This window comes from Apteryx mantelli, chromosome 1 (assembly GCF_036417845.1).
Source record: "Apteryx mantelli isolate bAptMan1 chromosome 1, bAptMan1.hap1, whole genome shotgun sequence".
Lineage (NCBI taxonomy): Eukaryota > Metazoa > Chordata > Aves > Apterygiformes > Apterygidae > Apteryx > Apteryx mantelli.
In genome coordinates, this window is record NC_089978.1 from 196,163,738 (window position 1) to 196,189,755 (window position 26,018).

Here is a 26,018-nt window from a genome sequence, read left to right on the forward strand (position 1 = left end):
TAAATTAGGAGGAATACCTTCTGATACCTTGATGCGAGCTCAGTGACGAAGACCCTGAGTGTTTTCAGCATTTTAATTACAAAATACGAGCAGCTCGTTTTGTTCGTCAGAGCTAGCAGAAGGGCACGCAGAGCTCGAGGCATTATGTCACCGTTTTCCCCCGAAGACGTAGCGCTGCTCTGAGCTCATCTGCCGCTGGCGAGGCTGCGGCGGGCGGCGGGCGGCGGGCGGCGGGCGGCGGGCGGCGCGGCGCTGCGCGGCGGCGGGCGGCGGCGGGCGGCGGCGAGCCGGGGCCGCGGGGAGCCAGCGCCGGCGCGGCCCCGCGCGGCCCCCCGGCCCGGCCGCGGCGGGCTCCGCACTCCTCGTCATCCACACGCCATCTAGCGACGGGAAAAAGGGGCGGCTTCGCAAGGGAGCGGAAAGGACGGAAGGAGGAAAAGGCTCACGTACCCGTCCCAGCTCTCGCCTTTCCAAAAGCTGGTAAGAGCCGTTTGGCTATTGCAGCGAGCACTCCGGGGTGGCTCGGAGCGCGTGTTGAGAAGCCTCGCAACACTTCACTTCCAGGCATTTGATTTTCTTCTCCCTTTCTCTCTTTCTTGCAGTAGATCGTTCCCTTTCCCTTAAAAGGAGCTAGCACTTCAGAGAAATCCCCCTAGATACCTCACCCAAGCCATCTCCACAGCCCGATCCCCACCCGAAACACCGCTAACTCTCTGCGCGGCGCTGCCGGCCGAAGGATTGGACCGCGCGATCCAGGCACCGACACACACACACGCCGGCACACACACGCCGGCACTCCCCGCCAGCGCTGCCGCCGCCAGCGCAGCCGCCCGCAGCCCCCTTTGTTCCGCCCGCGGAGCGATGCCCTCCGCGCCCGCGCCGCGCCGCCCCGCTCCCCCTCCGCCGGCGCCCGCCCCTGCGCCCCGAGCCGAGCCCGAGCCCGCGGGCGGCGGCGGCGGCGGCGCGGGCAGGCGGCATGGCCCGCCCGCCGCGGGGGAGGCAGCGAGGAGCCCCCCCGCCCCCGGCCGCGCCAGGGCCTCGCCGCCGCCCGCAGCCCCGCGGCAGCCCCGCGGCAGCGGCCGCAGCCGCAGGATCCGCTCCCCGAAAGGACGTGCTCCGCTGAGTTGCCAGGCGCGATTACGTTGTTTTTCCCCCCACCCACCCCTTGAACTTGTTGCTTGGCGCTCGGCGGTGGCGGAGGGGGGTGGGGGTGGGGGAAAGCCTTATTATCGATGTCCCTTTGGATGCGATCAAGCTTTCTCAGGAGCAACTACTTCCCCGCCGTTCCTGGCGGGGTACGGAGATCTAGCGGTACAGCCTGTATTTCTAAAAGTCTCTATGCAACTGAGCGCTCTCGTCAGACTTTCCCAGGTAGGTACCGCAGGCTGGGCACGTCCGGAGGGATGCGAGAGCAAAGCCAGGGGAAGGGGCGAGGGGAAGGAGGCGGGAGGGGGAGATCATCCTCCGCTGGTCGCCGAGCTGCACCCCGCCGTGGCTGCGGCGGGGCCCCGCGCCGCTGCCCCGCGCCCGCCTCCCCGCGGCCCCCGCGCCCTCCCCCGGCTCCGGGCAGCCCCTGCCCCGCTTCCGCTCCACCGCGAGACGTTCCCGGCTTCGCCCTTCGCCGCCTGCTCGGCCGCTCCCGAGGATGCCCCGTGTCCCCCTCATCCCACCCTCCGCGTGGGCCTCCGGAGCCCCCGCTCCCCCCGCCCAGCGGGGCCCTGCTCGGCGCTATCCCCCTCCCGATCGGTCCTGGCCCCAGCCCCAGGCGCCCCATGCCGGGAGAGACTCGCCCCCCGCCCGCTCCACGCTCCGGGTCGCTCCCTCCTCGCCTCTCTCCAGGCGCTCCCGCCCCTGCGCCCCTCTGCCCTTCAGCTCATTTCCTACAAGGAAAACTTGCCTTAAAGTTTAATGCTGCCGCCCGGAGCTCCGCCCCCTGCCCCGCCGGCTCCCCCGGCCCCAAACCTGGGTCAGGAGGAGCCCCCGGGTGGCAGCGATCAAGGTCGGGGAGCGGATTCGTCCCGCTGCTGCTCCAGGGCTGCGGCCGGGGTGGCGGCCCGCCAGGCCCATCCCCTCCGCCCTGCCTCGGCGAGCGGGCGGGCGGCGCCAGGCGGCCCCGCTGCAGCCCGCCCGGGAGGGCTCCGCCGGCGGCCGCGGCCCGGCTCCGGCAGCGGGCGGGGAGCGAGCGGAGGAGGGGCGCGAGGCCAGGCTGCATCGCGCGTGAAAGAAAATCTCCTTCCAGGTGGCCGCACCGATGCACCAGGGCTGCTAGCCAGCTGCTCTGAACCGTCACTTCCACCGAGGGGCCATGTATGGACCTCGTCTCCCAAGGATCTGGCTGCTAGGGAGTAGTAGGTGCTTTGAATATGTTGATTTCCCGGTGTCCTGATTTATTGCCCTAACTGACTAATCAGCCCCTGGAAAGGATAGTCTAGGACAAGAAAGGGGAGGAAATAAGAAGGCAGCCCAGTTAATACTGAATCACAATAACATTCTGAAATTCTGTTGCCTCAAAAATGTGTGAGCATTTGTGTTTTTCTTTTTCCTTTGTATTTTAGTGGCCATACCAGAACTGTCTCTAGATTGACTCTCTCAGCTCTAGTAGCTGTTCAGGACCATGGCAGCAGGAGTGGCAGCATGGTTACCCTTTGCCAGGGCAGCCGCCATAGGATGGATGCCAGTGGCCACAGGTCCCATGCCAGCTGCTCCACGGCAGGAGAGGAAGCGAAGCCAGGACTCTCTGATTGTGTTGAATGTGAGTGGCATCCAGTTCCAGACGTGGCTGGACACCTTAGAGCGCTACCCTGACACTCTGCTAGGCAGTTCAGAGCGGGACTTCTTCTACCACCCTGAGACACAGCAGTACTTTTTTGATCGGGACCCTGACATTTTTCGCCACATTCTCAACTTCTACCGTACAGGGAAGCTTCATTATCCCCGCCAAGAGTGTATCTCTGCTTATGATGAGGAGCTGGCCTTCTTTGGCATCATCCCTGAGATCATTGGCGACTGCTGTTATGAGGAGTACAAGGATCGCCGGCGTGAGAACGCTGAGCGCCTGCAGGATGACACTGATCAGGATCATGCAGCTGAGAGCTCCCTACCCTCAATGACAGCTCGGCAGAGGATGTGGCGGGCCTTTGAAAACCCACACACCAGTACACTGGCTCTGGTTTTCTACTACGTCACTGGTTTCTTCATTGCTGTCTCTGTTATTGCCAATGTGGTAGAGACAGTGCCCTGTGGGGTAAGCCCGGGCCGCATCAAGGAGCTGCCCTGTGGAGAGCGCTATGCTGTGGCTTTCTTCTGTCTGGATACTGCCTGTGTCATGATCTTCACAGTTGAATATCTGTTACGCCTGCTGGCAGCCCCTAGTCGTTACAAGTTTGTGCGCAGTGTCATGAGCATCATTGATGTGGTTGCCATCATGCCGTATTACATTGGCCTGGTGATGACAGATAACGAGGATGTCAGTGGGGCTTTTGTGACACTGCGAGTCTTCCGTGTCTTCAGGATCTTTAAGTTTTCCCGCCACTCACAGGGGCTGCGCATCCTGGGCTACACCCTGAAAAGTTGTGCCTCGGAGTTAGGCTTTCTCCTCTTCTCACTCACCATGGCCATCATCATCTTTGCCACAGTTATGTACTATGCAGAGAAAGGTTCATCAGCCAGCAAGTTCACCAGCATCCCTGCAGCCTTCTGGTACACCATTGTCACCATGACAACACTGGGGTAAGTGCAGCTGGTGTTTGGTTACAGCCAGCATTTCAACAAGTGTATTGCCAGAAAAGGAAAATGCTCAATTTCAAAAATGTTAATAAAGAAAAAAAATGAGGGTAAGTTTTTGTTCCTCAACTTTATGAATATAACTCAGCACTCCTTTTAAAATGCTTTACATATGTAAGTGAGTTAAAGGTGTTTCTAAAGTTAAAATAACCCAGACTCTGAAACTGGAGATATATTGAAAAACCTAAACAAATGTAATTCTTAAAACTATGTTTGGGTTCTTTGCCATTTTCTCTGACAGTTTATTTGGTTTGAATAATGAAATTGGAAGATTTTCTAAATATTTGTGAGTTTCCAGTGGATTTCTAGTAGAATAATATGATTTCTGACAGGACTTGTTACAGTATTGCTAAAGTAATGATAATTATTAAAAAAAAAATAGGTGCAATATTTTAATTTGACTATGCATAGAAGTATGTGGATCTGCCATTTTGTTTGAATTGATGTATCGATGGGGACTTCGTTATGGATTTGGGTACTATAAAGTGATTTTGTTTTCACAAAAATGATAAAAAAATTAAATCTTAATCTTTACAGGAAAAAACCCCAAACGATTCCTTATGTTTATTTAAGACATTGGACAAATTTTCTTTGATTTCCACAGAACTGCAACTTGGCCCCAAGTAAATAGCATGTGTCAAGCTATGCTTACTTATGAGACAGTGCAGAAAAAGGTTTGAGAAAGTGTGAGACACTTGTATGACAGCTCAAATAAATATCTTAAAACATAATTCTAATGACAACATAAATTCTTCCAGAGAATTAGGAGTTAAAAGATGTCATTGTTGACACTAAACTCTGCTACAGTTTAGTGGAAAGATAGTAGATAGTAGATAGTATTGTTTTATAAAGATACAGGTATTTTACCATGCTAGAGTCACATTGTAGCAGCTGATTCTGTACACCAGGTTGTACAATGTATTTGTAATGCTAAGAGGGATTTAGAAAGGTTGGCTCATTTGAGAGGACAATTTGTTGCCCTATTCTTAATTTTGGGCTTTATAGTATCAGCTATGAAACTGAAAATTTGTTGATTCCTTATAAATTTTCTAGCTATTTAATAATTACAGGTATTAACAGACAAAACTTTTCACTCTCATGAAGATGAAGACCATCATTTTATTAGTCAAACATTTTGCCACATCTTGTTGAAATTGTTGAGATTTATGAAACGTATAATTTTTAAACTTAACAAAATGAAAGTGCATTATGAAACTGTTATAAAAAAGTTGATTTATCATGTGCAATCATAATTTAGCTGGGAAAATCACATACAGAATATTGAACAAGAAAAGGGGACTGTATTATGCCACCATTTTTTAAAAAGGGCTTTTATCTTCAGCACGACATGACAAATGAAAATAAATATAGTACATTGTAAATATTTCATAATACTTGTAAGGGCAAGTTATGCTAAAAAGGAATGACAAGAGTTTGGGGGTTTAATCTGCTTTTTAGATTTCTGGGTTTTTTGGCTTTCATTTTCTTCTGGTAATGACAAACTAAAGGGACAAGTTAGCACAGAGTACAAGTTATACATGATAACTAGCTCTGTAGTCCTATACTTTCTGAGACTGTCTGATACTTTTGCCACATATTTTTAATTATCACTTGAACTGTGTTGATTTCAGCAAGTTAAGTCATAAGAATTTACCAATTTTTATAATGTATAATCTTATTATTAAAAAGCAGGAACTGGCCTGCATTTTTTGTCATGAAAGGTATTCTTTGAGTAAGTCGATTTCACTGCTACGGACGTTAGGTGTTGGCAGTACTTGTCCATGGTACTGAACCACCGTATTAAGTAGTATAGCCAGCTTGCAATGGAATATGACACAGAGGTGGTATCGATTTGGCATTGATATGACTTGTTTTTTTTCTTTCATAAAAAATGAATATTATACCATAGTTACATGTTTTGAGACATTATACTGAGTACAATTTCAAAAGTACTGCTAAGATATGAATATACTTGAAAATCTCTTTGAACAGAGCCCAAGAACCTATTTTCAAGTACACAGGCATACAATGTTTAGGTCCCTAGGGGAAGAAAAGGGATTTAAAAGAATGCATAGGTGTTTGACTCAGTTTTGGCGGTAGTTTTCACAAAGCAAGTCTGAGCAAGTTTCACAGAGGTACAAAGTTTCAAGCTTGCAAGTTCATATATGATTACAAGTTCAGATATTACAGACATCATAATTTGCTGGGAAATTTTTAATCAATACGTTAGATAGATGATATCCCTTTACTAATATTCTGATAACTATGTAAAGATTATGCTTAAATGTTAAATAAATATGAATAATTTTATTTGAATTAACATAATAAAAATTTGAACTCTCTTTAGCTGATGGAATAATTACAGAAAAAGCGGGAAATTCCAAGGAAAAGCAGCAAGGGTCAGTGAAAACTGATTGTAATTAGTACTGCTACCTTTGCTTCTGTGTCAGATCCTTTCACCGTTTACTGCTGTAGAACTCCCATTTATTTTTAATTTTAGATTTTGCTGAACAAGGGCTATAAAAATGGGCTCTGTATGAACAACTTTTTTCTTTTACAAAGTTAGCTGAAATCTCTTATTTTTCAAATGATAATAGCACACAGCAGGTTATCTGCAATATTATAAAAATACACAAAAACTAATAGACTATACTGTGAATAATAGACTATTTGAATTTTTTGAGTCTGGGTGTCATTCTCACATTTTTCTAGATAGCAAGGGTATTGAGTAGTGACCTTTGCAATTTGGGGAGTTATTATCTTGGAAGCAGAGCTATATTTCTCAGTTCTGCATGATTGCTGAGCAATTAAAGTGTCTTTGAAAAACATAGATTACATTTTTCTCTGCAGAGTGCCAGTGACTTCAAATATTGCTACATTTTAGCCTCCAAGGACATCCCAGCTATTAACTATTCTTGACTGTTCAACTCAAGTGATACATAATTGTACATAGAGATGTTATAAGAAAGAAAGAAAGAAAGAAAGAAAGAAAGAAAGAAAGAAAGAAAGAAAAGACTAGAACAACAGCATGCTATCATCCAGAAATTGAGGCATCTGATTTCAAATTTCGTATTGATATTTTATCAGTGTTAATTATATCAAAATCAAAAGTAAGATAGAGAGGCAGGGCAATAGAAAGAGGTCACAAAGCAGTATGTGGAGATCCAAGATAACAATGAGAAGCAGAGAAGTTAGGGACATAAAAGTCAAGAAACAGGGCAATGTAAAACCTGGCAGAGAAAAAAAGCCCAGGTCTATTGAATTGGGACTGACAGATTTACATGGGGGCTTGTGAACATCTAAACCCGTAATGACACAGTTATGTCACTTTCTGCTGTCACCTCATAACATGATAATCTATTAACTTTCCTTCTCCCTTGTCAGTAGCCAGCAAATGAGTTCAAGTAGCTGGTAAAGTTTTGATGCTAACATATGTTCCTAAATCAGGCAGAACTCTACAGTAGCTTATATTTTATAAAGATATTGTGCCTTAAATAAGGAACACAATGATCTTTTGTGACAAGTTCAAAAGAAAACACACTGCCATATTAAACCTCTATATTTATAGGCTTTACATTGGGTAGCTTTGTTAGGTCATATAATACATTCATAGATGAACATAATACCTTATGGAGGGGACATTAAGCAGAAGACTGTTTACTTATTTGCTTTGGTTATATAAACTAGATGTGTATCTTACAGAAAAGATAAAGCACCCATTCATTTTCATTGTTTGTTCATATAACCCATAATGTATGAGGAATCCCATTTAACACGTATCAAATGCCCTCTACAGAAAACTTTATAGTCAAACAGGTGACTGGATGTGACAACAGAAAGCCTCAAAGAGTGAACAGGGGAATAAGACAATGAACTTCATTTTCCTGCACATTCCATTCTCTCCTGTCATCACTCCTTTTCCATTATTACGTACCTTACTACATCCCTAAGGTATATTCCATCCATTTGTTTTCTTCATTTTCCTTTCAAAACACCACCCTCTGTAGTCCTCCTGTTTTGGGATTTGTCTGCTGGCTTGGCTCTTTTCCTCCTTTGTTCTGGACAAGTTTAACATTCATATCAAGACTCTTATGGCTTTACTTCCTTCTGCTTCTTTGTTCCATATTCCTCATTCATCTTTTATAACTAGATCAAATCTTTCATTCATCATCATTGTCATTCAGTTGACCTGAACTTTCCTCAAACAGTTTCTTTTTTGGCCTTTGCTTGATAGATTTTTTTCCTTATGAGCATCGTAAAATTTCCACAGCATCGTTTTTTTTTTCCCAGCTGCCATACACACTATTTTGTTTTCCTTCTCTGACCGTTATGAATGCCTCTAGTTTCTTATGGTCTCTGCATGCTAGTTTAGAAACACCTGTCTCTTCAGAACGTATTAAAAAATCAAGAGTTAAATAAAACCTAACAAGAGAACAGAAACTTAGAAACCTTGATTTCATGAACAATTTAATTACATGCTTAAAAATACTCTTGTGATAAATATTAGAATATTACAAGAGTAAAGATTAACAGAGTTGGAGTTTTATTTCTGTGTTTTTACTCACATGTTGACTCATGCTTTCAAACCTGTTTCAAACAGCATTCTTCTATTTTTATATCCTTGTATACAACCTAGCGAATATTTGATGTTTTGCTCTGTTTTCTCTTCAAAGCAGAGACTTTTAGTCTGAATAGTTAGAATACTATGTAACAGAGGAGAGACAAAGTGTAATGTAACCACCTTCGAAGTTCATTACCAGATATTCAAGAAAGGCTCCAGGGAGAATTTGAGATATTGATAAATAAGGGTCATTTTGATGGCAGTGAAAAAATATATTTTATTCTTTAATAAAAATATACTCAGACTGTATTGGGCTATTGCTGGCTTGACAGAAAACAGGGTCATTATATTCATATTGAGTTCTCTGCACTGAGAACCAGCTTTCCTTTCCAAAAAAAATCCTGAAGATATCTTAGAGGGAGAGAAATTAGTTTACTTCACATATTTTTCTTGAGCATGAATTTTCTTACTGCAGTTGGAAAGAGTATGAAGGTGATGCTTAGCAAACAGATATTTTGACTTAGAATCTAATGTATTTGCTCCTTTGGTGGAAACAGGTGGAATTCTGTTTTCTTGCAGTTATTATGAATCAAGAATAATAACAATGAGATTGGTGTAGACCAGAATGTAACAAAGAAATGTTGCTGATTTATTACGGCAGAACAAAACAACCCAGAGAATAATTATGACTGGTACCTGATCTATAAATTATGGCTTTCTTTCACCTGTTCCTTAGCTGATATTGTGATTATATTAAAGGCCTGACTTCAGTGATTGAATACAAGAAGTTCAAACTGAGTGCTGAAAATCTGTACTTGACTTATGTCATTGTGCCTCTGACCAAGAAGAAAAATTTACAATATTAAAGCCGTATGAATCAAAGAATACTGTATTCCAAACAGTGCTAGTGTGAAAAAAAAATCTGGAAAAGGGAACTCTGCTCCTGAACAGAAAAACTTATAAATGTTGTGGAAATAAAATGTTTCTCCAAAATAAGCTGACAACATCTTACAGTTGCAGGATAACAACTTCTCAGACAAGAGATCTGAAACAAAATTTAATAAACTACTCCTATTACTTAAATTTTACACCACTGTAATCCACTGAATGCCATGTAGCTATTCATATTTTAAATCATGATAAGGTGAGGATAGAAGAATCTGGTTTGTCAGAGGTTAAATTGATACACTGTTTAAAAGAGGGCATGCAAATTAGAAATCCAAAACAAAATTTAGATTCAGCCTTATCACATTTCATCAGTTACCTGACAATGGAGCTGATAGATGATGGAAAAGATTCTGTATATTTCTGTAGCTACTATTTATTGAGCAATAGATGGAAGCACAAATTTTTATATAAGACACAGTCTTTAAAACATTTTTTTTCTGAATTGCTTTTGCAGTGGAGGAAAGGTTTTCAAATTCATAGACAGTACTTTGAAATGATAGCTCTATCCTTCATTTCCCTGGAACAACAATAGTTACCATGCTTGGACTTTTACCCCTACTACAATTAGTAGCTTAAATACTACCTTTATTTCTTAAGCATTTTTTGCTGAAGAATGTGACTTTGATCTTCCTATGCTTCCAGTAATATTTTGTGATCCCCTGTAAAATAAAAGGTCAATGGATACAAAAAAGATGTATTTTTTGACAAAAGAAAATCCATTTGCCCCAGAGTACACAAAGTAATTTGCATTATTCCCTGAGAATAGATTTAAATAAATGTGAATTGATGTGAAACACAAAATAGTCCTTTTGTCTGAAGTGTCTGATGTGCAACAGGTGTATGTATTCCATAGAAAAATGCTGAATACAAATATGTGTGCATGCATCTGGTGTATGAAGGCTCAAATGTAAACATAAGCACATATGAAGATCGTATGATCAATATATCAGTCCTAAAATATTTTAGCTTTGATAAAAAAAAATCTTCCAAAAAATTCAGCTCCATTATTATTCAAGCGAGACTGTACTCTTTTTCTCACACCATCATAGACACACTTTATGCATTATTAGAAGGCCTATCTTAACGTCCCTAATGAACAGTACAACAGTTCCTACTACCACAAATTCACATTCTAGCAGTTAAATTTGCACTTATAAAAGCTGACAAAACTTTAAAAGACTATTTGTGTAAGTATTAAAGATACAGTGACACTTTTCAAGTGAGTAAAGGTATTCTCTGTGTATTTAGAAAAACTATTTCCTTTCTTACATTCCTCTGCAGATTTTTGTTCCCTGCTTGTCTGCAGATCCCCATCCTGAAGATGCAAGCTTTTGGAGCTGCTGTTCAAATGTATTTAATTTGGTCTTGATCCTGCAATGTTATAGAAAATAGGAAATTACATAAAAAGCTACAAAAATTTTAATACAAAAAAGTCAAAATTTTCATTTTTAAAAATATTAAGGAGTAGAATTTTTGTATTTATTCAATGATTTTTCAGTTTCCTATGTCATATACTGGTTCCTATAACCTATACTGGTTCTCTGTTCTGACTGGCTTAATAGTGAAGTCAGGTCACACAAACACAGAGATCTCCTGGGTTTATTAGTTTATAGGAGTCAAACACTGCAAGCAAGATTTTTAAAGACATTTGGGTATCTAGAGATGCAGAGAGGCGCCCAGCTTGAGTTCTCAGAAGCAGCTTAGGTGCTTAGAAACACGAAGGAGAACACTCAAAAGCAAGTAAGCTGGGAAACTATGTACATAGTTGCCTTAGAAAACGTCCCTGTGTACACAAGAATAACTGCTAAGCTAAGTAGAGTACTGCTCAGAGACTCTGAGTTATGTCCTACTCCTATCAAAATCAAATGGGCCTTACAAGTGCTTAGGTCTTGTGAAAATTCAATATGCCCTATATTCACATAACACTGTAGAAGAAGATATAGACTGCTGTGTGTATGGTATCCTTAGGAAAGAGGACTACATGATTCAAGCATCAAAAAGAAAGGAAATATAATTGTGAGATAAATGTGAAGGATCTGAGGGAAAATCTATTATTTGCTGTTCATTTTCTGTCTCTCTGTTTTTGAAACCAAGAGTCCAGCATGAAAAGATATGGAAAAAATGTGAGTTGTGACATGCAGATATTCTTAAAGCAGTGAAAATGTTTTCTAGCAACCGGATGCAAAATTACAAAACAGTATCAGATAAGGGAGTCCATTTTCTCAAAGAAATATCCAATCTGTTTTTTTTTTATTGACTTTAATAGGTCTCATATCTGGGTCATATACAATACATTTGGTAAGATGCTGTTGTGGGGTAAGAGGAGGTAAATTCTGAGACTCAATTTTGACCACTGCAAATTTATCCCCTGATGTGCTAGCAAGTATTTTTATTTTGTCTTTACTTGAATCTTTTATGTATATGGTCTGTAGATTAAGTAGAAGGTTTGAGGAGGAGTCTGTTTGCTTTTGCAGTAGTATGATCTTCATAAGCCTCATCTTTAGCTCTGATAATTGCTTTTTGCCTTCTGTGTTTCTAAGTGAAACCTTCTTACAATACGTTTCCCTGATTTTTCCTGATTCTTTGTATTAAAAGTTATTTTCTTGAAGTAAGCATCTTGTGTCACAGGTCTTTCTCTTTGAGAAGGCACTGCGATTTGTGAGTTGACTCTTAATCAGATGGTCCCTAGCTCAACTTTGTACTACCACTTGCAGTAAAGCCGCATATCAAAAACTAACATACAAAACAGAACTCACAATACTGAGAACATTTGTATAATTTTTTCAACATATGATCTAAAATAAAATTATCTGAACATTAAAAAAATACATTATAAAAACTGTCCTTAAGTATATACATAAATAAGTTTGGTTATTGGAGACTCAATTTCCTTAGAGACATAATTCTTCTCCTGGTGTGATAGACAACATAAACTTCTAGGAATTTATTTAATCAGACTAAGTACTTCAGTAGATTAAAATAAAGTAAGTATATTGCACTATATTTTTAAAATCACCTTGGATACAAAATAACTGTACAACTTTGTAAAGGTACTAATAATGATCTAATATTATAATACATTGCAATGCCTTTATTAATAATTACTTTGAAACAAATTATTTTGAAGCACAAAAACAACCTTTTTCTTAATTCAAAATGTGCATTTAGAAACTTGTTTTTCATATTGTATTGGCAGATTTTCAAAATATTTTGGCTGATATTTGTGAAACAGTCTTTCAAGTTATCACTTGCTAGCTTGGCCATAGAGGCATTCTTTGTAAGTGGCTGAGAGTCAGACTGCCAAGTTGTCAAGGGCATAATGTAACAGTATGTAATAGCTCACATCCTGAAAGTGTCAGCATCCCAACTTAGTTGCCTTCTTTTAGTAAGATGAGTCAAAAGACTTTTCTGTATGAGAACATGTGTAATGTGACAGGGATCCTTAACTTTTTATTGTTGCTGTTGATCTTCCCTCTTTTTAACTCAAAAGAGGAATTTTATTATTGTGATAGTGGCTTTACTTTCAGTTTCTGCAACTTTCATCTCTCCCACTTGCAGCCAGTTAACAATTCCCTGAACATCCTTATCAGCTGTGGACAGCAACAACTACACTGTGCAGAGTTGCTTAGGAACAAAATTGATGCTTTGACATGGTGGATTACAGCTGCAAGATGCTGGTCCCCAAACTCTCAAGCTTCCCACAGAGGAATGAAAAGCAGAGATGTTGAAGATGCTTTCCAGATCTGGCTGAGAAGAGGGTATACTTTTTGTTTTAGGATATCTAATCTCTTCATCAATAGCAAACAGCAGGTTAAGAATTGTGACTTTTCTACTGAAAGTACAGCAATACCAAAAAAATGTTTAGTAACAACTCTTTTTAACTTCTTAATTTACAACTTCTTAATTTACATATCTAGGTATTTTGAGTTGCTTAAAGAACTGAGAATTTTTAGCTTTTCTAAGCTTTGTTATTGTCTTGGGTTATTGATTTACTTGTTCACATCAGTTAAGCAAATCCATTTTGAGACATGAATATCAAGGACTAGGGACCAGCAGAACTAGGCAGACAGAGCATATACACTTGATGAGAGCTAGAAAAGTTAAGATGTTTATAATATCTGATTTATGAAAGGCATTTTTGGTGTTCTAGTGTTTATTTGATATATGCTTATTTATACAAAATATAAGTTTAAATATTTCCATTGTAAAATCTATTGTGATACAGAATTTAGTTACCATCAATAGTATTATCTTTTTTTTGCATCTGGATAACAAACTTTAAAAGATACAAACTGAAGCTTCCCTATGGGCAGATAGCTTAGAGCAAATCTATGCTCGGATTGGTCTCATGATTTGACAAGGTGAGTATTTTTTATTTTCCAGGCAAAAAGGAAGATAGTTTTTATCTAATTTGCATTTGAACACAGTAATTGACCTGGATGTTAACTTGTGTCAAAAGGCACTGAGCTTAGAGGTAAATATTATGAAGAAAGCTCCTTGCTAAAACTGTGTAATCTGTGATATGTATGCTATACTTGTGGACCATGTGCTATTTCTGGCAATTCTTGTCCTTTGGAGTTATCCCTTCACCCCATATGTAGTCAGATCATTAAGGAAATGGTAGCCATTGAAAAACTGCAACCAGGAACACGTTACCATTGCCATAATCATTTATTTAACATACAGTTTATTTCCTTCCAGGTTCCAGACTTTTGAAATTTAAATCATTCATGGGAGGGGTAATGTTTCTGATCACACCAGTGTGCCTTGCAGCGTGGTTCAGCCTCTTGCTGGACTGGCAGAGTTGTGACAGCCTCTCTCCTCCTCCGGGGCACAGGCACAGCTGCAGGTCACAAATGATCTGACTAGCTGTGTCTGGCACGTGCAGCCGATGATTTTAAAAGGCACCTTTGTGCAGCAATTCACACGTGTAAGATAAAAACCTAGTTGCAGAAGACAGAGATAGGAACCAGTTTTGTCTCAGGTCTCTAGGACCAGACAGGAAAGAGTGTCTGAAAGTGAACTGCACAAATTGCTTTGGATGTAACTGCCTCCCCCCTGGTTACCAGCTTTCCCAAGCCCTCTTCTGACTCAGGAATACAGTGTGAGGTCTGTTAGGCAGTGATACACTGAGTGGATTTACAGTGCGTTTGGCCATGCAGTAGGAAAGAGCTTGTGGTATATGCACTTTCCACCACTGGAAGAATGTATGCGACCTTTCCCAAATTCCCGGTGTGGTAGCCACCACATTTAGCATGTATTGTTTGTTACAGCTTTGCAAACAAACACATACAGTGAAAAGTGCTAGATGGTATGGAATACTAGATTGGAGGATGGATTGGGCAATGGATTTGGATCCAGGTAAGAGGATTTGAAAAGCACTTACATCAAAAGTATGAAAACATGTTCTTTCATCTCTTTAGTGTCAATGTGTATATCCCCTGTTATAATATACTTTCTAATATCTAGTTCCCAGCTCACTAGCTGTACTAAAATGTTCCTTTGTTTTCAGAACAAACAAATCCAAATACTATAAAAAGGTTTCCTTAAACAAGCCTTACCTGCTGTCTGTAAATGATCCTTTTCCAATTCCATATGTTTGTGTGCAAGGATAAAGCTACAGAATTTATAGACTGTACCTTAAGTATGGGGGCTTTTAAAGAAGACAGTCAGGACATACAACTCTTTTAAATGAGACAAATAGGACATCCTTTTTTAAAAGGAGACAATCAGGACACACCATAGAAAAGAATTATTATATAAGAATCTGGAGGTGGAACTTAACCTTATTTCTCTGCCAGTTGCTTACCATCTCTGGGAGGTATTTATAGACCCTAACTTACTCTTCCAAAAGTTAAATACTTCTGAGCTAGTCACCCTTGTCTCACTTAAGAGGCAATGAAGAGAAGCAGGCATCTGGAGGTGTGCATTTCTCTCTGCTGAGTACAAAGGAAATTTATTATGATCAGCACAGACTTAAATATTTAAATTCCAGATGAACTGGATAAGATAAATCCCAACCTCAGTGTCTAGCCAGCTTAGTCTAGTCACCTTGCTAGAGGTTATATAACTCTGAAAGGCACTTAACCTATTCCTGTCAAAGATCATGGCAGAATACATCCTTAGGATTTGATGAGAATTTCTCCTTTATCCAAAAAGTAATGTGTCTGCTTCATTTAAACTCAGATATCCTTATTTTGCATTTCTCCCAAAGCCACTTGTTTTGCCAATTTTTTGGCCTTTCTCAAACGATAACAACAAAAAAATTCTCAATTTGGAAAAAACAATAAGGAGTTTTCCTGTTTTAAAAGAAACTTCCGGAAAACTGAATGAAACATTCAATTAAATATCCACCAATATTTTCTGGAGGAAAGAAGTCATTCTCCAAATAGCAATACTTTCCAAGTAACATATGGGGAGCTTGAAAACCATAACTTTCAAGAGATGTAAACTATTCCTGCTCTTCTGAATGGGAAGTCTAAAGACTGATTCATATGCTGATCTTGTTAACTATTTCATCATTATCCATTTTTAAAGTGCCTCCAAACACCTATGCTTGTCCCGCAAAGGTAAGCTGTTAAGCATGTTCCCACATGCCATAATTATAAGTGTCTTTCAAGAGATGCCAATGTAAATCTCAAATTTGCCAGCTAGTACAGTTCTATACCAGTGTGAAACAACCACATTTCCTTCAATATGTTTTACTTTTGTGGAAGATTTCATCAAATTATGATCCTTTATGCCTTAAATAGCATATTAACCTTTTTTTATGAAAAGAGATGAGTAAACTGCAGGTGAAATAATATATATTTTTTAAATTATCAAGGTCTCTAGACTTTTTTAATGTCTTTTTTAGTAACTTCTTTTGATTAAGTGTGTCTCATCTGGGCAGCTTTATCATAAATTCCAAACAAATTCTAAATCAAGAGTACTATCCTGCATCACTATAGAAAGTTTGCTTCCCTTTGAATGAGATTTGGGGAAACTAATTTTGATTTAATTAAAAAATATATTAAATACTCCTCCCATTTGCTGTCCCAGCAAATGCTTTTTACAAACTTGAGGACAGATGATGCTAAGAGAGAATATAGACTCTTTCTTAAGCTTCTTGCCTAATTCTAAGTTGTCTTTGGAACAAGTTCTTGTATGAAGAGAAGTTTATTTACACACTTCTGAGACATGAAGCGATATTTTTAACCACCAACCACTTTTCCACTGTCTTAAGACACAAAGTGAGAACAGGAACTCATGCAACATGTCTGCAGAGAAATTATTTAACTAGCAAGTTTGTTGGAAATTAAGAAATGGATAAAGACAAACAGTGTTATAAATTTGAATTGCTTGTCTTTCAGGAGAGTAGCCTGATAGTGGCAAGTTTATGGTGTGAGGTAGAAAACCAATATCTGTATTCTCAGGTTTTCTTTGCTATAGTGTAAAAAATTATGGCTTATTAATGAATTATGCTTACATAATTTGATGAGAGAATTGTAAATTATAAATAATGCCAAGAACTTTGCAACTAGACTAAGTTTAATGTCAAGACAAGGTGAATATTTTCAATTAAATATCTCGAACTTTTTCCAAGTGAAATTTCATATTACTTCTGGAAGTTTCACAATAAAGCATCAATAGCTCTTGCCATATAAGGTAATAGAAAAAATATTCATGAATTTTTGAACTTTCTCTTTTTCAGAAGTGCCACTTTAACAAAAGCAAATTATAATTGATAAGTATAATTTATAAATTTCTTGTTTCCAAAAATTTTTGCATGAAAACTGCTTATTCTTTATTCATTTTTGTTTAGAAATGGAGATCAGAAATTTTAAAAGAAATGACACATTTAGATTTTTTTTATCTGAATTGCTTTTGAGCTGTCGCTTCAAGGCAATTTTGACTTTTCCCCTTATGTGGAATGGAAAATTTTTTAAGAAACAGTGACATGGGAGAAACATATCATCTTAAGATGAAAAATCACTTTGCAGCCATTTATGCTCCATTATTTTTCTACTGACAAAAATCAATTAGAAATATTAATGGCAGAATATCCACCAATAGCTATTAAACACAAAAGAAACAGCATCTGGCTTGGAAAGTCCTTAAGCTGCAGTTTGCTGAAAACTGAGAAGGTATACTAAGGAAAGCGTCACTATGTTCTTGCTTTTTCTTATGCCTTTCCCTTGCCATTTATTTCTTGCCACTGACAGAGGTAGAGCGTTGGGCTCAGTGGATCTTTGGTCTGATCCTGTATGACCACTCTTATGTTCTCAGTTAATAGAAACGACATAATGTGGATCAGATCAGGTTTAGATTAGGGAAATAAGCTGTTTTATATTTTTTTCTACATTCTTAAAAAGAACTGCCAGCAGTGGATAAAAAGATAGATATTCTTTACAGTATCAAAAGGTCAGAGGTTCCAAGAATATTATAGAATCTGAAAAATGTGCAAATAGGAAAACAGCTGCTTTAAACTCAGTTATTTCTTACATCTCTGTTTTGTGCAGTTATTTATATAATCAAAGGTCATAATCTACAGGATGCTGAGAACTTATGTGAGCTTCAAAACACTTAAACTTAATAAGCATTTCAATGGAAGATGAATAAATGCTACAGCACCAGGGAGTGCTGAATGCCTTGCAGGATTTAGTGCTATTCACTTGATCCAAAGCCCATTGAAATCAATTAGAGACTTGGATTTGACCTGAGAGGACTTTACATCAAGCTTGTGTATGAACATCTCTAGTAAGATATTGACTGGGACAACAGTTATTTATTTTCATTATCTCAAACTCTAAGGGTTTAAACCAAACTCCATGAAGTATTGTCAATACAACAGAGATGCCTGTAATACATGCGTTGCTATACAGAGATATAGTGTAAAAAGCAAAGATAGCATTCTATTTATTGAAGCATGGTTTCATCATCAGTAAAACAATAAGATAATAGAATCCAACTTCTGACAGACTGATTCTGTCTGCAGATTATTGAGAGAGGACTCATTATGGTTAGCAAATAGTACAGCATCTCGTCTGCTAATACAGAGATTGAGTCACACATGGGATCCTTCTCTGAGTACTTCACAAAAGCTGGTTGTAATCAGCACCGGAGAAGGGAATTCACTCACACTCCCTTACAGTTAAAATGGGAAGAAGTTGGCATATTTTTTTCCTTAGCTTATTGAAGTCTTGTTAACTCACCAAAACTTTCAGGCAACCTTGAAATGATATCATATGTTAATAGCATCAGAGAACGTGACAGCCAGAGCCTGATGTAACTAATTTTGGCCTAGTGTAACAGTGCTTTTTAGGCTATAAAGATTTTGTCTGTTGGTTGATCTGCTTACTAAAATAGTCAGGAAAAATGTGCCATGTAATACATCTCCTCATTATCATGCTGGTATAGAGGACTTTTAAATTGCTAATTCTGCCTATACTTTGGGTTTGTTCAGCTTAACTATGTTAGGATAAGGTCATATTTGATATAAAGGGACACAAAGAAGAAATACACAAAAATTTCAGTTCCCTATTATGAATCTATCAAACAATCAATAAAATGAATGACTACCTAAGACCCATGTATCAAGGGCACAATGATTATTATGTGCACTCCTACACATGCTTGCTTTTCCTCATTAAACTCCACCACTCCCGGTAAGAAGGCTCATATTTTCTTAAGTTCCTCCTATACACAATCACCATTAGCTAAAGAATTTGCATTTGAAAGTTTTCTGATATGAGACAGGAATGTCAATACACTGAAAATCCTGGAAGAAGGACTGAGAGTAGATTTTATCCTGAGGTTTTAATTTCGGTTAAGAACACGTTGCAGCTTTGTAGGCACGGATGTACTGCATGAGTGACTTTATGCATATTCAAAACTGTTTCTTGGAAGCAAATGGCTTATTAAACAGCAATCATGTAACATGTGTAAATGAGTTCTGTGGATGAACACAAACCTTTATCCTCATTGTCTTAGATAGGCAGTTAACTAAAAAAGTTTTTCTGATGGCAGTTATTCTTACATAAATTTTACTAGTAGAAGTTCATCTTGTCAGATTTTTTTTTCTAACTAAAAAAATTCTTTTTTCTTACCTCATATATAGTTTGTGTTTATTTTTCTCTGTTCCTCATGAATCACATACTTGAAGAGAAAGAGTAGAGAATTCAGAAGTGTCTAAATATGACCCTAAGTGAAATGATCAAATATATGTGTCTGCTTCCAGGTGAGCTAAATCATTCTCTAGACTCCATTGACTGCATTGACTGCAATAGGAGCTTCAACACTAGCTCACATGCAGAAATCTACGTGCACACGTCAAAAATATCTTAACTTATGAGTTGAGTCCCAGTCACAGAATCATAGAATCAGAGAATAGTTGAGGTTGGATGGGACAACTAGAGATTGTCTGGTCTGCCCCCCTTTGCTGAAGCAGGGTCAGCTATGAGCAGGTTGCCTAGGACCAGGTCCAGCTGGGTTTTGAAAGTCTTCAGGGGTGGAGACTCCACAGCCTCTCTGAGAAACCTGTTCCAGTGTTTATCCAAGCTCACAGTGTAAAGTGTTTTCTTATGTTCAGACAGAATTTCTTGTGTTTTAATTTGTGCTTGTTGCTTCTTGTTCTTTCTCTGGGCACCACTAAGAATCTGACTCCATCTTCCTCTTACCCCCTAATCAGACACTCTTGCACTTTCGTTAGATACCACTGAGAAGAGTCTAGCACTGTCTTTTTTACATCCTCATAGCAGGTATTTATACACACTGATAAGATTCTCCTGGAGCTTTCTCTTCTCCAAACTAAACAATCCCAGCTCTCTTAGCCTCTTCTCATATGTCAAATGCTCAAAATCCTTAACTGTCTTTGTTACCCTTTGCTGAACTCTCTCCAGTTTGTCCATGTCTCTCTTGTACTGGGAAGCCAGGATGGGACCCAATACTTCAGATGTGGTCTCACCAGTGGTTAGGAGAGGGGAATGATCCTCTCCCTTGATCTAGTGGCAACAGGCTGTTGGCTTTTGCTACAAGGGTGCATTGCTGGCGCATTATCAACTTCTCCACCAGGACACACAGGTCCTTCTGTGCAAAGCTGCTACACAGCTAGTAGGACCCCAGGCCGTATTGATGCATAGGGTCATTCCTCCCAAGGTGCAGGACTTGGCATTTCCTTTTACTGGATTGAACTTCATGAGTTTCTCTCTGCCCGTTTCTCCAGCCTGTCAAGGTCCCTCTGAATGGCAATGCAACCATCTGGTGTATCAGCCACTCCTCCCAGTTTTGTAGCATCTGCAGGCTTGCTGAGGGTGAATTCAGTCCCATTGTCCAGGTGATTAATGAAGATATTAAACAGTATTGGCCGCAGTATCAACCCTTGGGAGACACTGCTAATCACTGTCCTCCAGCTGGACTTTGTGCCACTGATCACAACCCTCTGAGCCTGGCAGTTCAGTGGCCAGTTTTGACTCCACCTCACTGTCCACTTCTCTAGCCCGTACTTCATCAGTTTGTCTGTGAGGGTGTCATGGGACACAGTGTTAAAAGCCTGGCTAAAATAAAGATAAACAACGTCCACTGAGCCAGTCATCTCATTGTGTAAGGTTCTCAGGGTGGTGAAGCAGGATTTTCCCTTTATAATCCGTGCTGACTATACTCGATCTCCTTCTTGTGCTTCATGTGTCTGGAAATGGTGTCCAGGATGAGCTGCTCCATCATCTTCCCAGGGACTGAGGTGAGGCTGACCAACTGGCAGTTGCCTGGATCTGTCTTCTTGCTTTCTTGAAGATAGGAGAGGACTTTTCAAAGATGATTGAGAGTGGCCTCACAATGACATCAGCCAGCTCCCCCAGCACTTGCGGGTGCATCCCACCAGGTGCCATGGACTTGTGTATATGCAGTTTGTTTAAGTTTTCCCAGACCTGATCCTCCTCCACCAAGGGTAAGTCTTCCTTGCTCCGGACTTCTCTCTTTGGTCTCTGGGGCCTGGGATTCCTGAGGACCAGTCTTACCAGTAAAGACTGAGGTGAAGAAGGCAGTCAGTACCTCTGCGCTTTCTGCGTCCTTTGTCACCAGGGCCCCTGCCCTGTTTAGCAGTGCGCCCACATTTTCCCTAGCCTTCCTTTTGCTGCTTATGTACTTGTAGAAGCCTTTCTTGTTGCCTTCACATCCCTTACGAGCTTCCATTCCAGATGGGCTCTGGCTATCCTAACCCCATCAGGGTCAGGGGCATGCTTGGACAGTGTCTCTGTACTCCTCCTGGAAGCACCTGCTTCCACCTCTTGCACACTCCCTTCTTACGTTTGAGTTTTGTCAGGAGCTCCTTGTTCATCCATGCAGATCTGTGCTTGATTTCCTGTTTGTTGGGAGGACCATTCTTGACCTTGGAGGAGAGGATCCCTGAATATCAACCAGCTCTCTTGGTTGATATTTCTCTTCTCCCAGCACCGTATCCCATGGGATTCTTCCAAGCAGGTCCCTGAACTGGCCAAAGCCTGCCCTCTTGAAGTTCATGATTATGATCCTGATTTTTGCCCTGCTCCCAGGATCCTGAACTCCACCATCTCATGGACACCGGAGCCAAGGCTACCTCAGACCTTCACATTCCTGACTAGTTCTTCCTTGTTTGCAAGTATGAGGTCCAGCAGAAAACCTCTCATCATCAGCTCCTCCATCACCCAAGTCAGGAAGTGGTTATCAATGCACTCCAGAAACCTCCTGGATTTTGTGTGTCCTGCTGTTGTCCATCCAGCAGACATCAGGATGGTGGAAATACCCCATGAGGACCAGGGCTCATTTGAAATTGAGGCTTCCTCCAGTTTCTGAAGAAGTTCTCATCTACTTCTTCCTGATTGGTTGTCTCCAGCAGATACCCACCACAACATTGCCCATGTTGGTGTGCTTGCTAATCCTGACCCATACGCCCTCAGCTGAGTCCTTGCCTGTCCCCAGGCAGAGCTCCATGCAGTCCCACTGTGCTCTCACATAGAGGGCTGCTCTTTGTCTCTCCATCCCAGCCAGTCCTCCTAAAGAGCCTGTATCCATCCATCCATCACAGAGTTCCAGTTGTGTGAACTATCCCACCACGTTTCTGTGATCCCAATGAGATCATAGCCCTGTAGCTGCACACAGACTTCTAATTCTTCTTGTTTGTTCCCCATGCTGCATTCCAGGAGAGCAGAATGGACTGGCCATGGTGTTAGAGCTGTGAATTCTTTTTTTTTTTCTTTTTCAAATTTGGGAGTCTGTTCTGTTGTTTAGGAGTGTGTTTGGGAGTCTGTCTTGTTTAACTGTTCTATATTCCATTTTCAAACACCTTTCCCCAAGGTGCTTCTCCCTAATTGCATTGTCCATCCAAAAAAAGGACAGTATCTTTCTCAGGACAAAAGGCACAGAAACTATTGAGCAGGTCACCCCAGAATTTAAATTCATATGCCAATTTTCTCTTGAGGCATTATCATTATATTACAATAGTCTCTGTAGACATCATATTTTCCAGTGGCCTCTGCAGGAAAGCATTTTTTATATTAAAATCTGGGTGAATAATTTTCTCCTAATTGGATAGAGAGAGGGGGAAAAAATCCCAGATCTTCATCATGTAAATGATCTGTTCTTGATAGTGCATTTAACAAACAATATAAAATACAACTGAAATGATACTCCAAGATATAAAATACTGCTATTAAAAATAAGATATTGAAGAGTATTATGGACCTGTACTACAGACTAGTGAAATGAAATTAGAGAACCTACAACAAATAAAACTAAATTGTTACAGGTAGTGAACACCACATCTTGCTATGAGAAAAGGCCACTAGAGACTACACAGGAAACTATACTTATTGTATTTTTAAAATATAGGTAAATATTTTGTCCTCTAAATTTAAAAGTATTATCATGCTAGTTTCTTTTCATTTGTGACAGTCTTATGGATATGATACAAAACAGAGAAACGTTTTTCACCTGTGCATTTCTTTTCTCTAAGGAGCAATATAGATAAATGTGTGGAAAAGTTATTATTTCTACCAGAATTTGGGATTGGAGGCAAAACCCACAGGAGCCGATGGAAAGACTTTCATTTCTTAAATGGGCTTTAGATCAGGATTCTACTTATGTCTTACAGTATATAAGTTAATGTTTCTATGTCATTAATTCATAACTTCAAAACAACTCATTCCAATGGGAACTGGAGTGTTGGATTTTTCCCATATGAACTTCAAATTTTGACCTGCTTTCCTTATTAGAAAGGAAGGCAACTTTCTCATGATAGACTGGTAGAAATGTTAATGAGAGAACTGAAAACACTATTAGAATTTCTGTTTTTTTAAATATTAAATGTTTCATGGAAAGGTTTACCTACTTCATGTAATCCACTCCAAAACGTGTGTCTTAGCCATCAGAATTGAACATATCAATGTGTAAAAAATGCAATTACTCTTCAGGACTGAGGCGAGCTCTAATAGTTAGATGCTGTGCAAGCTTCTGAGACCAGACACTGTGACGATTCTGTAGGCATCTCATTAACAAATTGTAGTGCTGCAGCATGCTCTGCTTTACTTATTTATTGAAGAGATAATGGGAAATAACTGGTTTCTTTGTGAAGTCATAAATAATATGACAGAAGGATATTAAATGCACTGAGATGTGACAGAAAAGCTAAAAACTTGTGGGGTTTAGTATTTTATGGTGCCAGTTCTCTTTTACCAGTACATGTAAACCTAACAGACATGTTTTAGCTGTTTTAGCAAACAATTACCAATTTAGTGTGTTAGCTACTGGAATGTGGGTGTCTTAAATCATAAACAGTATCTCAGTCTTGCTATTTTGCAGTAACATTCAGAAGCTGCCAAAGAATAAATCTTTCTCTTTTTTTTTCTTTAAGTCTTTTTCCATTTTTGTGATATACAGGGAAAGTCTTTCTCCATATCTAAATACCTGATATGATATACTGGTTCTAAAAGTATGAACGTTTCTGACATTCATTCTGCATATCATTTGTTCTGCGTTCTGTCTTGAACTGTATACAAACATACACATAGATTCCACCATGGTTTCTCAGTACTTCACACACCTGATTAAACTAAAAGCTACTTTTCTTCTTTGCATGTGCGTCTGTGTGTGTGTGTGTGTGTGTGTGTGTGGCTGAACTAGGGAGTGAAAAATTTGTTTCATTCAGCAGGTTAGCCATAGTATTGAGGTCCAGAATGAGGTATCACTGTACCCTACTGTCTTGATTCCTGTTCTTTTCACTAAGAGATCTATTGTGCTGTATATTGTGAAATTCCTAAGAGATCATGAATTAAAGAAATTGCTTTCTCTCTGGTTACATGAGTTAGCCTTAGAAATAGTTCTGCATATCATGACCCCATGATTATTTGCTGTGGGTTTGACTCAGCATTTACAGATAAGCTAGTGTAGAAAACAGAGTCCCTCAGTGATGCAGTCTATTCTATAGTGTTCTATACCCTGCCCATCTTCATTGTTCTGAAGTCTGTATTATAAACATGCTTCTACAAGTTGAACAAATTATTTTTCCTTGAGCAATAGGAGCTCCTTCAAGGTTGGTAGTTTAAATGTTGTTACAGCAGACAAGTGCTGAGGTCACAATTGTGTGGATCTTTGCTGCTATTCCAGTGAGAATTTTGTCTATGCAAAGTATTTTATGGTTTTATAGCATCCATTACCACAACATCTAAAGACTAAGCTCTTCTTCTGAAACATAACCTTTTTATTGGAGGGGTTCCAAGCATTGTCATATGGGGACGCTAAGCCTTGCTGTTTGCTTGATGTAAATGGGATCATTTGCATCAGTTTTACAGCAGCATAAATCCATTGTTTCAGCAGCTACCCTTAGTTTACAGTAATGTGAAAACAGAATGAGACCTGATCTGTCATGCTTAGGACTATCAGCACAGTAGATTTTCAATTCTTTTTGAAGTAGTGGGTTATAGAAAATAGGTGAAGCAATTCTATTGTAATTCAAGTGATATATATTGAAAAAAATCTAAGGGTAGAACCAATTTTCATCAGCCATTCCAACTGTTATGTGACACTTATTATCCTAACTTGAAATTTTTCTTTGGGGCTAACAGTGCCATGATGACTAAAGAACATGAAGTGTTAGCTTTTCACTGAGCAAGGCAGTGGTGATTCGGAGTTCACAGAATACTGTACTGTGTTTGTAAAATAGTAGAGTTTCAGCTCTGATTGTTCAAACAAGTAAGAAGCCACTAGATAAAATGTCATTTAGTTCTGGAAAAACAGATTATGGACACCTTTCTCATCAATTTTAGAAAACGTGTAAGTACTCAGCTGCAATCACAGAACTTATGGAAGTGAAGGTGTAGCAGATGTGACACACTGATTTTATGACCATATACAGCATAAAGGACAGTTACTGTTCCTGAAGTACTTGTCCATTTCTGCTAGCTGTTTCATATGGAGTACTGTTCTAACCCTGAATTTTCCTTTTTCCCCCTGAGTCTATTCTTTCCAACTCTTTTACAATACTGGTGTTTGTCCTCCTTTCATTTGTGCACACCTACAAAAAAAAGACAGGTAAAATAGCTAGCATATACAGCTTTCAGCACATCTTTATTCCCATAGGTATTTGATGTCTGTCATCAACCACAAAATGACTATGGTTTTACATTTCAGATCACCTTTCAGGGAAAAAAAGCAAAATGAATGGTTCTCTTGAAATGCCTGTTCTCCAAGTGAGGAAGCTGTGGACTTCTTTCATAAA

The 26,018-nt window shown here is 39.9% G+C and overlaps 1 protein-coding gene across 1 annotated transcript in view; it reads left to right on the forward strand.

Annotated features, from left to right (window-relative positions):
• Positions 1-449: 449 nt before the first annotated feature.
• KCND2 (potassium voltage-gated channel subfamily D member 2) overlaps positions 450-26,018 on the forward strand; it is a 293,899-nt gene continuing 268,330 nt past the window's right edge. Inside the window, exons 1-2 of the mRNA XM_013956488.2 lie at positions 450-480; positions 2,556-3,729. Coding sequence (XP_013811942.1) covers positions 2,615-3,729 — 1,115 coding nt within the window. The 5' untranslated portion in view covers positions 450-480; positions 2,556-2,614. The remainder of the gene's footprint in view (positions 481-2,555; positions 3,730-26,018) is intronic.